Source organism: Chaetura pelagica, unplaced genomic scaffold, assembly GCF_000747805.2.
Source record: "Chaetura pelagica isolate M959 unplaced genomic scaffold, ChaPel_1.0 scaffold428, whole genome shotgun sequence".
NCBI lineage: Eukaryota > Metazoa > Chordata > Aves > Apodiformes > Apodidae > Chaetura > Chaetura pelagica.
The window spans coordinates 1,191,144-1,205,947 of NW_009954311.1; the positions used below are offsets into that span (position 1 = coordinate 1,191,144).

Here is a 14,804-nt window from a genome sequence, read left to right on the forward strand (position 1 = left end):
GGCATCCCCAGCAGCGGCTCCCTGCAGAGGAAGAAGCTCATCTCTATCTGCGACCACTGCAAGATCAAGATGCAACTGGTGGCTGACCTGCTCCTGCTGTCGAGTGAGACCAGGCCGGTGAACACCGAGAGCCTGTCCGTCTTTGGTGAGTCCTTCGAGAAGTGCAGGGACACGATCATTGCCAGGACCAAAGGACTCTCCATCTTGACCCATGACGTCCAGAGCCAGCTCAATATGGGACGCTTCGGGGAGGTGGGGGAAAGCCTGATGGAGATGGGGGAGCTGGTGGTCTCCCTGACTGAATGTTCTGCCCACGCTGCCTACCTGGCCGCGGTGGAGACTCCGGGCGCCCAGCCTGCCATGCCCGGCTTGGTGGATCGCTACAAGGTGACCCGGTGTAGGCACGAAGTGGAGCATGGCTGCGGGGTCTTGAAGACCACCCCTCTGGCAGATATGAGCCCTCAGCTCCTGCTGGAGGTTTCTCAGAACATGTCCAAGAACTTGAAATTCCTGACGGATGCCTGTGTGCTGGCCAGTGAGAAATCCAAGGATAAATTTGCTAAGGAACAGTTCAAACTCAGTGTCAAATGTATGAGCACCAGCGCCTCTGCCCTCTTGGCGTGTGTCAAGGAGGTCAAGACTTCACCCAGCGAGCTGACCAGGAACCGGTGCGTCTTGTTCAGTGGACCTTTGGTGCAGTCTGTCTACGCTCTGGTGGGCTTTGCCACTGAGCCCCAGTTTTTGGGTAAAGCTGCCACCATTAATCCAGAGGGCAAAGCTGTGCAAACTGCCATCCTAGGAGGAGCCATGAGTGTGGTATCTGCTTGTGTGCTCCTGACCCAATGCCTCAGGGATATAGCCCAACACCCCGAAAGTAGCACCAAAATGAGCGATTACAGGGAAAGGTTGAGGAACTCAGCGTGCGCCGTCTCGGATGGTTGCAACCTGTTATCTCAGGCACTAAGAGAAAGATCTTCACCCAGGACTTTACCGCCAGTGAACTCCAATTCTGTGAATTAACCCCCACTTCTTCTGTTTAGATCCCAGTCATTGCTAAAGGAAAATAATATCCCACCTCCTCGCCCCTTTTTTGTATACCAAAGAATTTGCTTGGATGAGCCCAATCCTTTTGATTTCATGTGGTGAAGAAGCAAAACAGCCTTTTCAAACCATGCGTACTAATAAAGGTAGCCAGTTTTGGCTTAGTTTTATTTTACTTTAAAGTCAAGCAAGATATCTGGAGATAGATCTTCCTTTATTGAGCAAGGTATTCCCACAAGCGGTGACAACTGTTGAAAAGTTTTCTGTGTATTTGGGGAGGTGGGGGTATCTGAAAAAGGAAAAAAAAAAAGGCTTTAATCGCGCTGGGTGCGGTTTTTAAAGTTTGTCTTGTCTTGTCTTCCAAAATTTCCCTTCTAAATTTTACTGTTCAGTTGTGCAGGAAAAAGGTTACCTCAGTTCTCACTCATTTTAAAGAAAAAACACCAACCTAAAAAACCCAACAACACATAGATGGTCAATGTAGCTACTATTTTGTTTGGTTTTGTTTTGTATGACTTTTTTTTTTTTTTTTTTTTTTTATTCTGCATCAAGTGTTAGGTTAGAAGTGCATTTGGTGTGTAGGAGTGGAAGGACTGGAGGTTGTGATTATGTTTTCCGTGTGTTGATTTCCAAACTGGGGGAAAAGCTACTGTGAGTGTTTAAACAAACAAACAGAAAAAAAAACTACACTATAACATAAGTGATTTTTAATATTTTTTTTTTCCAATGTCAGTTTTTATCTTGCATGTACTGGAGTATTTATTTCATCTATTAAAATGTTATGTTTCTCAGATGTCTTTCTGTGAATCTCTTGAATACTTGAACAGCGAGGCCTGTTTGCATTGTATGTCATTTTCCCCAGGGAATGGGTGGTACAAACGTAGCTGTAGTTCTAGACAGCAGCATACAGGCTGCAATTCAGGGCTTGTTATTTCATTAATACTGTCCCTCCTGCAATGCCACCCCTCCTCCTCAGGATGCCTCTGACATTGATACTCTGGAGTTGTATTTTTGGAGAGCTTGGGCAGTGCTGCATCCATGGGGACTGCTGTGGCTGGTGGTGGCTGCAGCAGCAGGGCATAGGCTGGCTTTGTTTGTCTTCATCAGCCTTCTGTGTTATCTTTGAGGAGTTTGTGTATTTTAACTCTTGTAGATGTTGTGGGCCATCTGTGTTAAATTGATGAGTTTCCATTTTAATTTAAAGACTTCTTGAACAACTTGACGCTGCTGGTTCCGTGTGTCTGCTTAGGAGTGTGAAGGTCTGTCAGGGTTGGCCCTTTGATTCCTCAGAGGGTGGTGTTGGAGCTCCTCAGCTCCTCAGGTTTCTGTCAGAGTAGTTCTAGTTTGCTGTTGCAGGGAATGGGAAAAGTTAGCTAGGCATTGAGGCCCAGTCCACCTCCAGTTGAATTCCTTGGAAATGGTGAGTTGACCTTAGGGAATACTTCAGTAGTTCCCATAATTGCAGTGATGATTGTTTTCAGCCTGGTCTTTGTAGACCTGTGAGGTCTGTTGCCTTCTGTATGTTCCATGGAAGGTAAATGGAAGAGCAGGTCTTCTGGAAAGAAGGCTTTGTTTGTTCAGCTCTGTGGCATAACTGGATTTTTTTTATAGGTCTGCAAATTGAACAATGTTGAAAGCTATTAGAGAATGTACCTTAAAAATGTTATCATGGTTTAAACCTTTACTGTACAAGTGCTCTCCTTGTCCTTTGAAGAAGTAAATCTTTTGGGCTTGGGTATGGAACAGTCCTGGAGAAGTGAAAGGTCTTCCTTTTATAGCATTATTGTTTCTGTTGCGTGTGATGCTTTTGCTTAATTTAAAATGGGAGTGAAACATTACTGGACTTAGTCCACTGGGTAGTGGACTAAGCTTATATACCCCTATCTGCAGGGTTAGAAAAAATAACACCTTAAGTACAGTGGACCCCAGGATTAGGTTTTCTTTACTTTTAAAATAAACTTTTCTGACTTCAGTGAATTGTATGATTAGGACTTTTCTTTGTGGAAAATAAGTCCAGGCTACCTACCTCTGGGCTGTGATTTTCTCACCGTGTTATCTCAGGTGCAATATAATCTTATCAGTACATGCTGCAAAGACATGGATGTCTGCACCTGTGCAGGGTAGCAAGAAAGTTCTCTCACTGTTTTTTCATAAATAAATACATATATACACATGCTGTTCTAACTGTGACTTAGATGCCCCCACAGGTATTTTCTCAGAGGCTCTCTCACGTGTCCATGCACACAAGCATTCCCATCTGGATAGCAGAACAGCTGTAGGAGTCGGGTGGGATTCATAGGAAGCCAAGGCCATCTCCAGGGAGGTGCTGTGCCTCCAGTGTTTGTGGGTGGCTGCTCGCCCACCCTTTGTATCTCCTCCCTTGTAGCATGTCTCTCTGGAAGCCAAAACACCATCCTGCTCTACCCTTCCTTCTTTTCCGCAGTTGCACTGAGGGGAAGGAGGAAAAAGGGACTGTAATGCTTTCAGGATGTGCTATATCTTCTGTGGCTGCAGACAGGAGGTGAGGAACTGGCTCCACCCTTCCTTTGCATAGATCCTAGATGATGCAGAACTTCGTGTGGGACGTGCGGAGATGGTGCTGCGGGGGCTGCCGGGCAGGGCGCAGGTAGCGGGGCCACCACCTTCTAGCTCCAGTTCTGTTAAGTTCCTGTGACCTGCACTGGGGAGGCCTGCTTCCAGATAGAAACCAGAGCATCCTGGAGGTCAGCTCTGCAGCATGTCTGACAAAAAAAAAAAAAAAAAGCAACGTCCCGCTGGCTCCTTTGATGTTTCTACTTAATAATTTTTGGCGCTGCTGAACTAATTAGATTCTTTTTGATTCATTTATACATTATTGAGGTTACAGGGATCACAGTGCAGCCTCCTTCTTACCTCTGCATATGAAAGGCAAGGCATTATTAATGATGACTGTGTTGACATTTCTTGTGGAAGATTTTAAGTGGTTTAGTGCAATTTTTGTTTTGACAAGGATCCTGCAGATCACTTTCCCCTTTCAGATTTTGAGTTGAAATACATGCATGTATATATATAGTAAGTTTGTATCTTTTTCTTTTTTTAATATTGAAGGAAAACAGGCTGCTCTAGATCTGCCCCTTTCCTTTTGAGATGTGTGGTTTTTATAAAATAAAAGGTGAAATGTAACCAGGCCATGATTTTAGTTACAGGCTGATTAAAATAATATATATACATACAAATAGTAAATCAGCAAAGTAACTTATTGTTAACATCTTAACAATATTTTTAAGACTTCAAAATGTTCAATCATTCTTTTCAGAGTAGAACTCACACAAATGAAGCCATGCAGTCCCCGACCTCAGCTCAAGACAGGATCTCTCAAAATCTGTGCTATTCATATAATGAGCACAACAAAGTTAAAAGACTTTTGAGGCAAACAAGTACAACTGTTTGTATGTACCCTGAGTAAAATATTATCAGGAAAAGGTGTGTGTATGTATATGCACATTGTGGCATTTTCTGAGCTGAAAGACTGGTTCCACTATTGAGCGTGAACATATATTTTCAATACTGCAGTGCCACATTTATAAAGACTTAAGGAATATTGTGATAATGTATCTGATATGTATTCCTATAGAATATTAATTCTGATATAAGACATTACTGCAGTAGGTGTATTCATGTTCATTTACTTGGTACAGACAGAAAAAATACATTGTGGAGTAGCTTTCAGGGTGCAGTTGGATGCCTCATCAAGGTGATTATCATTACTTGGTGTCATACTTGAGGTCCTTGTGGCCCAAATTCTAACACTGTTTAGGTCAACAGGTAGTGTCACTGTTTCAACATAGGCTTAGAGAATCATGAGATGTGATTTCTGGGTCTGGGACCTTGGTGATTCTGACAAAATATTTCAGTGTACTTATATCCTGTAGGTCATAGATTTACTCAGTGCATTTAGTAAAAAGGGTAGCTTACTTGTAAACACATTATGCCGTGCACATTTGTAGCCAAAAATAACAGTATCCCAAGCACAAGACAATTAAGCTTATTTTTTTTACATAAAAGATATTTTTTTTATGGGAGAAGTTGTCAATTTTGTATGGTCTGTGAATCTAATATTACCTCTTGGTTGCTGGTTTGTAATAATGAAGTTCAGTAGTGACTTAATACAGCAGCTGAGTCTTGGAATTTGAGATTGGAGCAATGTGTTTTCTTCTACAGAAAGTATGTTCTGTAAGACAATGAGTAAACTAGCAGCAAAATGCTAATGAAAAGCAAGTAAATTATTTAAGGGAAGTTGCAAATGTAAACCCATGTTATTTTTCAAAACTAAGGAAAAAAACGACCATGGGTCAGATAATTCCCTTCACTTTTTACCACAGGAAATGATCAAAGTAGCAGAAAATCTGCTCTTTTTGGCCAAACTTCTGTCAGAGACAGAAGGGGTCGAGCCAACACATGGTGTATGCAGCCTTGCAGCAAGAGGGGATGTGGCTGATGGGAAAGGAGGTGGAACCAGAGAAAATCTGTAGGGTAATACCTCCTATTAAACCCACAGGAATTTTCCCATTCTAGATAAAGCAGAGACTGACCCGATCAAGCAAATCTCAAACAACACAACCTTTCTTTCCAGGCTGTTAGAAGAGGGTGAATGTGGGGTAGGAGCCTTTGGGATGCTTTGTGCTGAGCAGCTCTATTGCTGTAGGGAACCAAGGCCCTCCAAGGGTGCCCTAAGATACGTCAGGAGTACAGGCAAAAATGAGTACTTGCCAGAACAGTTTGGTGGGAAATGAAGGGGCAGTGTTTTATTTTTTGTCTTTCATCCCTGTCAGGCTCCTTCTCGACTTTACGAGCTGAAGCAGATGGCTGAGACCAGGATGTTTTACTTTTGTTCTTGCTGCCTGTGAAAGGTGCCAGATGGGCAATGATAAAGATAGAAATTCTCTTCATGTAGCCCAGGGATGGCAAAAATGCAGAACTTCAAGGTTGCCCTATCCTCACAGGATCACTGTAACATGTTTTTACGGGGCCGACTGGTTTAATTCTTTGACTTTTTTGCCAATCAAGTGACACAAAGTCCCAGTGGCAACTTGGCAGGGGCATTGAGACCATTGAAATACTTCACACAGGACACCTGACATGTGACACATGGATCAAAAAATATACAGGTTAGGTATGGAGTGCAAGGCCAGATTCTTCGTATGAAAAACTTAGAAAATTAAATGCTGTGTATTCTGAGAGGTGTTTATTTGCTTGAGAATTATGAATCATCAGAATTTGAATATAAGGGTAGTTCAAAGGTATATTTAATTAATATAATTAGCAGTAGTATTTTGAACCATTTTCTTAATGAAGATGGACATCTATGGACATGCAGGGCTTCATCCATGGCTCAGTGAAGTCAGTGTAATTAAACATTCATATTTTCCACAAACTACATTAAAATGTGAGGGGTCATCTTGTGTTGCAAAGTGGGGAATTATATATTGATTTTCATTAATCTGAATCTATTAATGGAATCACAGAATGGTTTGGGTTGGAAGGGACCTTAAAGATCATCTAGTTCCAAACCCCCTGCAAGGCAAGGGCAGGGACACCTCCCACTAGACCAGGTTACTCAAAGCTTTGAACATTTCCAGGGATGAGGCATCATCAGTTTTCCTGGACAACCTGTTCCAGTGTCTCACCACCCTCACAGTGAATAATTTCTTCCTAATATCTGACCTAAATCTCCCCTCTTTCAGTTTAAAGCCATTACCCCTTGTCATGTCACTACAAGCCCTTGTAAAATGTTCCTCCCCAGCTTTACTGTAGGCCCCCTTCAGGTACTGGGAGGCTGCTACAGGGTCTCTCCAGAGCCTTCTGTCTTTTCTTAGCACTGTTTTTATTGTACTTGAGTCCTTTGAACTTACGGGTTTTGTTTCTTTAAAACCACACAGTGTATGATGCTATATTGCAGCAAAGTCAAAAGCAGCGTTTCAAGATTAATGCAGAGATTCCTGGGGTCTTTTGTCAGTTTGCCAGACTCTTGTTCCTGTTCTAACATCATTTTTATAATTTCCTTTTATGTTAATAAAGGCTTCTTGTGGCTGTAAAAGTTGAAGTTTTCTTACTCCATAGACAGCCTGGTTCTTATGTAGATACTATTTAGATTATTTAGAAATCCTGCTGGTTGCCAGATGGAGCTCTTTTGGGTTTTATGTTAAATACTTGGAAAGCTAAATAGCTTGATTTTTCTCTCCTCCCTCCTTTCCTCCCCCAACAAAATAAACAAATACTTGAAAAGTGATTACTAACAAGTTCCTTAACTTCAGTTTTAAATCAAATTAGTTTGAGGTGAAGTGACTGCAAGTATGAGATACCTCAGCATGGTTTGACTGATCTGCCAGGATTTTAAACCAACAGTTTTTCTCCAAGTTTGTTTGGGTGGCAGGAACCTGGACTTTAGTCTAAGGAACCCTGAAGAGGGCTCTGAATCCTGCAGGATCTGGACTTCAGATGGAAGCCCCAAGATGGTCTTAGAGTGCAGGGCTGCTGGAAATATTTTGCAGGGTGTGGTTCAGTGGTGTGCTGGGCTGCTGAGAGCTGCTTGCATCCCTGAGTTAGTTTAACCAGCCTTTGGGTGACCAGAGTCTCTGCAGTAGCTCCTGTGCCTCTTGTCTGCCTGCTTTGAGCATTCAGGGGAGCCAGGGAGGAGCAGAGATTTGGCATCAGGTTCTCCATTGCCTGGAGCCCTGAGGTTGTTTAAAAATCATATTATTGGCACTGGGAACCCATTTGGATGCCAGGGCAGACTCGGAGGTGTGGTTTGAAATGGCTTGTATTCCCCTGCCCTTTGGGCTGCTCCACTTGCAGCCCATTTGGTCACTATGTATTGATTGTGCCTGCCTCACAGCAAAGATAGGAAGTCTCTTGAATTGGTAGGCCTGCTGTTCAGGTGTGCCTTGGCTCCTGTTTGCATTCTGAACAGGCACACTATGGAAAAAAGTAAAAAAAAGGCAGGTAGAACTATATGTGCAGTGTGACAAATTACAGGCCCTGGAGCCCTTGTGAATTGGCTTGCAGTTAGTGCTCTGGTCTTATTTAAATGCTTCAAATTTAATTGATGTTTAAAAATTTACTTTCTGTTTAAAAATTTACTATGGAATCAATCTGTTCTGGCAATGTTAGATTCATAGTTCAAAAACTTCTATCTTAAAGTAGCCATTAGTCTGAAACTTTTCAATCTCTGGGTCTGGCTTAAAAAACAAAAAGGAAATTGAACCCTGTATTTCAGTTCTAATATTGTTGAAAGCTTTAAAGTTAATGGGTCAACCTATTTTTAAATTACAGAGCATGGAAAAACAGTGGGTGTATTTGTTTTAATATTGAAGTGAGCTTTTGTTTCTCTGCTCATAATTAAAATCTCACTTTTTTAGAAACTCAGATTGCTCCTAGATATTGCAGGAAAGTCTCTGAGCAAAACTATCTGCATGAATTTTCCTTAATACTGACTTTAGCCATGAACTCTGTAATCTTGTCCTCTCTTGTGACTGTCATATTAGAAGACTTTGTCCCAACAGCCTGTAAATGGAGCTGGTGGCATCTGAACAGTCTGAAGAGCAGTTGTTGAAGTGAGTGGTACAAGCTCCAGAGACACACGAGTACTATCTTTGAAACTTCAGAGATAAGTGGTGCTGGCCAGGGCACTGCAGGTTGTAATAACCATGAAGAGTTACAGTGAAATATAGGGCTAGAAAAAGCTAAGAGCAAGAGAGGTTTGTTTCAAAGTGAGGGCAAATTTCTAATTTTCAAGGAACAAAAATTAAAGTGTTTGGTCAGAACTGGAAGAGGGGCTGAGGGTCTTAACTCCCATTGATTTTCAGTAGGAGTTCCATGTCTAGATGTTTTGTGCACCTGGTCATTTGTCATGATGGATGATTGCGTGTGGTTTTAAATTAATTATAGGATGTTGTGGTAGAGTTTGACTGAAGCTAATAAAGCTAGGGAATTGGCACTTGGAGTAGGAACAGGGGCCAAATTCTGTTCCTGCCACCCTGACCTTTCTATATAGGTTAAAAGCTCTTGTTATCCTGGCAGTTGCCACGGTGGGCAGGCAGCCAGAGCCCAGCTCTCCCTCATCTGTCTCTTATGGTTGCCAGATGCCAGCATCTTGCATCTTGCCTTCACATCAGAATCACAGATGTCACCTCCCTCCACCCTCTGCTCCTGGTGCAACACCCAGATGTGGAACAGAGATCCCTTTGTACTCTGTGCATGTTCTCCTCCCACAGGACATGTACATAAAGATAGTTCATGCTAATCAAGGTACAGATTGCACTGGGAACATACCTGTTTCCTCTCTATGCAAACTCCAACCGCCTCAGCACCACTTATGGCCTTTTCAAGCAGGCCCATAGAGTTGCCCCTAATCCAAATTCCCTGGAACTGCATTTCACACACAGTTTGTCAAAGGCCTGTAATGCTCCTCAGAAGAAAGGCTGATCTGAATTTAGGTTTTTACAAGGTCTTTGTAGCTGGGGGGGCAGCGGGTGAGCTGGGTACCATGAGATGTAGGTTAGTGGCTTGCTTAAGGTTGTAGCAGCCCTTGGTACCAGTTTCCCAACAGAGCAGCATCTGGGCTTTGTGTGGCATTTTCTGTCTCTCTTTTAATTAACAAAATGGTTTTGCTAACATTGTGTATCGAGTTCATCTGCAACTTTGAGTTCAATAACAGAGAGGGAGCATCTGGATTTACACTGCTCTGTAAACTTTAGTGATGAATCTCCTATAACTGTTCTATGTTGGACTCTGAGGCCTCTTAAAATTTCTTGTCTCACCACAGGTTTTTTGTTTAACAAAATTACCTTCATTTTCTCTCCAACTAAAAAAAATCCCAACAAAAAAAAAATCCCGAACAAAACCCTGCTTGGTGTATGTATCCAATTCCCTGCCTATCTGCCTTTTATGAACAGTTTCAAGACAATTAGATGAAAATCAGTTTTTCTGAAATTTAGGAGTAAAATTATTTTTCAAAATCATAGCCTGAAACTTGTGAGCACTGTGGGTTTTTATGTGATTTAAACCACATTTGTTCATTGGGTTAGAAGAGAGGAAAAGGCATCCTTTTCTGTCTTGGTACATGAAATAGCAAAAGGCCAAATGTTCCTCTTTGGTTCACTTCCATGATTGTAGTGTAGTACTCAAAAATTCCTGGTTGCATCAATATTTCTGTTTTGGACACTGAGTATCCTTTTGATTACAGGCCCAGTATTTTGCTCTCAGTTGTACTGGAAAAAAATAATCTGTTGAAGGACCCTGTTAATACATCATAACATTCTGTATTAAGTTTGGTTTTGTTTAAGACAGGAAAGCTCAAATCAGAATTATGTGCCAATTCTTTATAAGATTCCAGTCATTTGGCAAAGGAGCTTCATTAATTACATCTTGTTTTCTGTACTATGCCATTACAGAAGGGAGAGCACATGCTGCACTTTACAAGGGGAATTACAGGGGATGAAATAATTCACTCACATCTTTGAAGTCTTTGCTGTATTTTTCCCTTTTCTTTTGACAATAACAATGGGCTGTAGAAGACTTTCCCTGGCTGATGAATCTGCTTTGCAAATGTACAATGGTGCTCAGAAGCTTGAGTAAAACAGATTTAAAAGCTAGTAAATATATCTGATAGAAACTAAGTCTTTTTTCAAAAAGTTATTTTCCCCAAAGTATTGGTATAGCCATAGTTCTACCTGGTTTTGTTGCTACATTCATGTAATATTGCTGTTAGATGTTTCCTCCCCTAGGAGATGATTTTATCAGCTGGGCTGCTCACCAAAGGTGCGGTTGCTGAATGGGTCTGGATCCTTTTTAAGGCTGTGATCTGTGAGGTGTCTTTCCATGTGAAACTGGAATTCACTGAAGTGCTCTGGAGTTGATGTGTGTCACTGATGTCCAGGAAAAATCACTCCTGTCCAGAGAATAAAGCATAAAGAATGTTTAGAGCATGTCTGTAGGAAAATTCAGGAAGACAGACAACTTGCTTTCAATATCCCTGTCTGCACCAGCCCCTCTTCTTCCAGAACACTAATTTAAAATGAGAATATTTAGAGAATTTCAGCTGCCAAAAATTTACAACCTACACAATGCATGAAAGCCTTTCTTCATGTTTTGATTCTCTTTATACTTTATGTATAAATAATAGTTTAAATGTATTTGTATGCCAAAAAATAGCATTTATTTAAATTTTTTTTTAATCAGTGGAGAAAAAGCAAAGTGAAAGCCTCTGGTTTTGTTTTTAGAAGTGGACTGCAAAGGAATCAATATCCCTTTTGCACATCAGCTGCTCTGTAGCAGTTACTCACTGCTTATTGCACTCTAAAATACCTTTTTACTGTTGATTTGCATTAACATCCTACAGTTTTATTTTAGAAAAGCTTGCTTGTGTACTTCAGTCACATCAACTGTGTATAAATTCTTCCTCAGAACTAAATAATGCTGATTAATTATTGAGTGAAACAATATTACATTTATTTCTAAGGAGTAAAGCTAGCACATTGCATAAGTCTGATGGTAAGTTCAACCTAGTAATTTTAGAGGCTGTTGATTTATAGTAGTGTGTTTGAGGACTCTTGCAAGCCTGAAGCATATTATTTTCAAACTGTTTAGTTTTAGCACCATACCAGAGATGACAGAACTATCTCTTCGAGACCAGGTTATTTGGGAATTTCAGCCTTTTAGAATATGCTTAGCAAAAATGATCCAAGTTAGATCTAGTTTGCAGGGTGAGCCTTACCTGCAGATTTGATACTGGGATGTACAGGTTCAGCACATTGTGAGGGGGGGTTCTTGTAACACCAGTTCAGAACTGCAATGAAACACATTTTTATAAATTGCCTTTAAATATGTTTTTGTGGGTGAAAGCCCTAGAACCTTTTAATGGTGATCTCACATCTCTGTAGTTATTTCCAAATGTCTCCATTTTTTTTAAAAAAAGTATTTTTTAAATACACAGTAAACACCCTGGCCAATATGACCCATTGGTATTAGTAACAAGTCATCTCCTGTTTTCCTTTGTGGGGATATAGGTTTATATTGGGATTCTCTTTGCTAGATAAATTCTTTGTCTCTAGCATCTGTACTGTTAGTCTTGATGGACTCAGAAAGCAATGAACTTTGCCTTGATCTCAAGAAATGGTGTAGCTAAAGGGGTTCTTTTAGACAGATAAGGATTAGATGTGGTAGATGCAGGTACAAGGTATAAACACACACACATGAAGGGGACTCTTTTCTTTGACCTTTCTTCCCCACGTGCATCTCTACAAAATAGTATGTTTCTTGCCTTCAAAGAATAGCAAGTTGGGAAGAGAGTCTGCTGGAAAGGCAGTTAACCATTAAACAGGGACCCTGGATAGACAGCAAATCTACCAATTTACTACTAAAGATTTATTAATTTACTTAATAACTTGCTAAAAATCTACATTGGAAATAGCAGCTTTGCTGAGAACTTCTGCTTATGAACACAGACCTACATGGAAATATATTTGATAATTAGCTAAATGCTTGCCAGTGGTTTTTGGGTCTCTGCATATTAGGACCAAGGAAGAATGTGGAAACTTGGTTGGTCAAAAAGTATAAAACAGTTCACAAGAAAGAAAAAGGCACTTCCAGATTTAGCTTAATTCAAGCTGATATACAGGAAGCAGCAGCTCTGATAATTAAGGGATTTGTAGATCACTGAGAGTCACAGTACCTGTTAAGGCTCTTGGGGCAAGTCTACTTACAGTGAACCTTTCTTCTCCATCAGAATGAAAGCTTTATTGTTTACCTCTAGAGTGTTCTGTATCTTCACCTTCCCATGTGTCAATTCTAAAGAGAGAGAGAAAAAATACTTCACCTCTTTCCCATGAAGTGTGTCCCACCAGTCATTGCTTGTTGCACTCGTGATCCTGAGCATGGTGCTATGTTACACTGTCTAGTGATGATTTGCTTTTGTCTTGCTTTTTGCTTTGTCATTCACATATTCCTTAGAGTACATCATTGGACTGGGATCCATTCCTCACCTCTGTTTCTATTTCTCCTCTAATGCTTAAAAAAAAAAATCTCTTGTACTGGCTTACAAAAACAGCTGGGACTGCAACATCACTCCATTTTAAGCTCTGAGTTGTGTTAGCCATTACATTGGTTCCACATGCTGCCTGGGTGGAGACATCAGTTAAAATTCCCAACACGGCCAGTCAGGCCAGGAATTGCAGCTCTGTGTAAGTGCTGGTGACTTTTTCATTCTTGATTACATTATGCCAGAAAAAGAGGATTGTTCCCAGAGCAACTTACCAAGAGGGGAAAAATGGAAATACTGTTCAAGGATGACCTTCCACCCCAGTGATCTATTTGGCTGGTGTCTGCTATTGCTCAGCTTCTCTGTCATGGGTTTTGCAGTAGTCTAGTGCTTTGTCATCACTGCTAAGTGGAAAACTCCTGAGCTCACTAAACAGTTTGTGAGGGGTTTGGGCAATGGTAGATGGATTGAGGAATGCAACTGCAGAACAAAGTATTCATCAAGGTTACCTGAAATAAACGTTGGTCCTATTTAAGCAGACTTTAAAGACATTGACTCTAAACATTCCTTCAATTCAAAGTGCTATTCCTGAGCTCAAGATCCTGAGATAGATAGGAGAGAGGAGAAAGAAGGGAATTACTTTGCCCCACCTCAGCATGGGAGCAGGAAAAGTGTTGTGGCGATTGTCTCCAAGAGAGAGGCAGTGCTGGAATCCTCTTTCATTTTCGTATGCAGAACTTGAAAAGATTTTTTCCTAGAAATGTGTAATGGGACTGTCAGAAAACAGACCACTCCCCTTCCCAGTAGTTTCCTGCTTAAGTCATTTAAGGCCTCTCACAGCTTTCATCTGTGTAGGCACTGAGAGCTCCTGGGCCAAGACTTTTTTTTTTTTTTTTCAAATGGAATACAAGCAAAAAATGAAGTGCTTTAAAACAAGTCATTAAGAAAGAAAGTTGGAAGTTTCTCTGCTCATGAATCTGGCTCACCAGCTCATCAGCTGCTCATTTCCCTGCTGTTTCCATCAATCTCAGTGAAGTGGATCTAGGTGTTTTTCCTGTTTTAAGTACTGCTAAAAGCACGTATGCCAGCTGCCCAAAGGGGTGGGGAGAGAGAAGATGTTCCTTACTTCACTTCTGGGACTTGTCTGTTCAGGGCTTTTACACAGGAGGTGACTTGGAAAGGCTTGTGAGTTCCATTTGCTCTGCACTCAGACCTGATGATTGCAGTAGGCTGAACACATGAAACCTGCTTTGTAGGCAACAGCCTGAGTACAGTAGCTATTTTAAAAAAAAATCCCTTTTTTGGAGCTGGCAGATAGCCTGCATTCACAAAGATGGGAATTTTTCTTGGATATATATATATATTTATGCCATGTTTAACACAAATGATCAAGGCTTCTATTAAAAGAAGCCATTACTACCCTGAATAAATGGATGCTACTCAGTGTGCATTTTCTGGTTGGACTAAATTCAAGCCTCTCATTCTGACATGGGTAGCTTTTTTGCATCACATTCACTTGTCTCTCAGACAACTCTGTAGAGTGGATTTGTTCCTTAGATGAATGATACGCATTTAATCCATTTTCTTTCAAGTTGAACTCTGCCTGGCACAGGAATGATAAATGTTTTTTTTTTTCTTTCTCCTTCAGTCTTGAAGACTATGTTGAACTGTGAAAGATGAACTTCATTCCCAAGACAGATGAACTGCATTCAGAGGTGGATTCACTGATACATGTTTGTAATGCTAC

General features: G+C 41.0%; 1 protein-coding gene across 1 annotated transcript; it reads left to right on the forward strand.

The window, feature by feature from the left end:
• On the forward strand, window positions 1-1,832 carry MESDC1 (mesoderm development candidate 1; the record flags this gene model as incomplete). Its single annotated transcript, XM_010004075.1, has 1 exon — window positions 1-1,832. A coding segment is annotated over one exon (1,020 nt), but the record flags the coding sequence as incomplete, so codon positions are not given.
• Window positions 1,833-14,804: the final 12,972 nt, after the last annotated feature.